Raw genomic sequence first — 1,656 nt, forward strand, 5'->3', positions numbered from 1 at the left:
TAAGAGCCATGAAATTCCACTACCTTCATATTATATATATCAATTATTCCAACCCAAGAAGTCTGGTTGCAATTAGTACAATGAGAAAGAAGATGAATCGCCCACTTGGGATGTGCTTGCTGATCTTGTGTACTTTTTTGGTGATGAAGAAGAAGATGACATGTTTGACCTTCTCCTAAGCATCTGCCTCATCCCATCTGCCACTCTAACTGCAGGGTTGGATTTGAATTTACCACAAAATGACATGTGTGCCCTCACAGCTTCCTCCATGCCAAATGGCTGATTGCTGCCTTTGCCAACCTCATCCCTTACTGCTTCTGAGCACAACCCACAGAGCCATTTCCCATCAAATTTTGCCTTCACTTGTGTGATGTAGTCTTGTGTGCAATCTTCTTTTAGTCCACAGCACTCACACCTAACCATCTCAATCTCCATTTGTTTTTTTTTTCTTCCTCTTTTGTTTTCTGCTCTGATGAATTGTGAAGGGATTGAAGAGAAAAGTGAGATATTTTTATTTGTTGGATTGGATTGCAATGATGGGGTAGAAAGTGGAGTTTCTTTGCATTTGTTTTCTCTCTTGAGACGTGGTGATTGTGTTGCTCACTTGGTTGCTTCAGAAAACTGAGAAGTGTTTGATGTATGAGAGCTTTTATGGTTGGGATTTTCTCTGTCTATTGGTTATTAGGAATTTAGGAGATGAAAGAGACAGCGAGGGAGAGAGAGAGAGAGAGAGCTCTTATAAGGCCACTAGGCCAGGGTAGGGAAAACTGCCATAATTTCCTCCATATTCTAAGGGACATGGGGCAGTGGGAAACGAGACAAGAGTGGTCGGAGGGGTGAAGGATCCCTTTCCACCTAATCTATTTAGTTTGGGATTCGAACCGTTAAAATTAAATCAACAGATAAAGTTATTATCACTTTAAAGGGTCCTCTATTTATAACCTTTGGATTAAATTTTAACAATCCGAATCCCGAACTAGATGAATTAGGTGGAAAGGGTTATGAGAGGATCCCTTTCCCTCAAGGCTGGCCCTATTTATCATATTCAAATACTTATTTCTTAAGGAAAACTAATGAAAATGATTTGAAAACTTTGAATTTTAATGATAAGGACAAAATAAAGGGTAAAGTGAATAGTACCATAATTGACTTTTTAGTGTAAAAATGTAGTTTTTCATTAAAGTGAACAGTACCGGAATGTTTTCGTCAAAGTTCCATATTTCTTATCCCCCATAAATAAACAATGTTTGTAGGTTTTGGGGTAGTAAGTAACGTACATCTCTCTATTCAGAGTACAAATTTCATATCAAAGAAAAAGTAGACGTTGTATGTATTTATAAATAGTTAGATTATTTCCCACAAATAGTTTTATGGTGAAACCTCAATTTCTTTATGGTATTAGAACATGTTGTTTCATGTATGAAATCCAACGATCATATGTGCTGCTCCACATCACTTGATTTCTATTGTCTACGTGCTAAGTTTGAAAACCCGCCACACGTGAGAGAGCATGTTGAGGGTATCAATACCACTTCAAAAAAAAAAAAAAAAAAAACATCTTACATGTACTTATAAGTAATTAAATTAATCTCTATATTATCAATTAATTTTATGGTCTTACTTCTACCTGAACTTGTTTCTCTCTCTCAAATTCTT

General features: G+C 36.5%; 1 protein-coding gene across 1 annotated transcript; it reads right to left on the reverse strand.

Moving 5' to 3' along the window:
• Window positions 1-717, reverse strand: LOC126594804 (uncharacterized). Its single transcript, XM_050261060.1, has one exon. It carries the CDS (start codon window positions 433-435, stop codon window positions 73-75), a length of 363 nt encoding a protein of 120 aa, XP_050117017.1. The 5' UTR covers window positions 436-717; the 3' UTR covers window positions 1-72.
• Window positions 718-1,656: the final 939 nt, after the last annotated feature.

The sequence above is a fragment of the Malus sylvestris genome, chromosome 13, assembly GCF_916048215.2.
Source record: "Malus sylvestris chromosome 13, drMalSylv7.2, whole genome shotgun sequence".
Taxonomy (NCBI): Eukaryota; Viridiplantae; Streptophyta; class Magnoliopsida; order Rosales; family Rosaceae; genus Malus; species Malus sylvestris.

Bases quoted from the DNA above. Each gene is read 5' to 3' on its own strand.
- LOC126594804 (XM_050261060.1), bottom strand. From the start codon at position 435: ATGGAGATTGAGATGGTTAGGTGTGAGTGCTGTGGACTAAAAGAAGAT.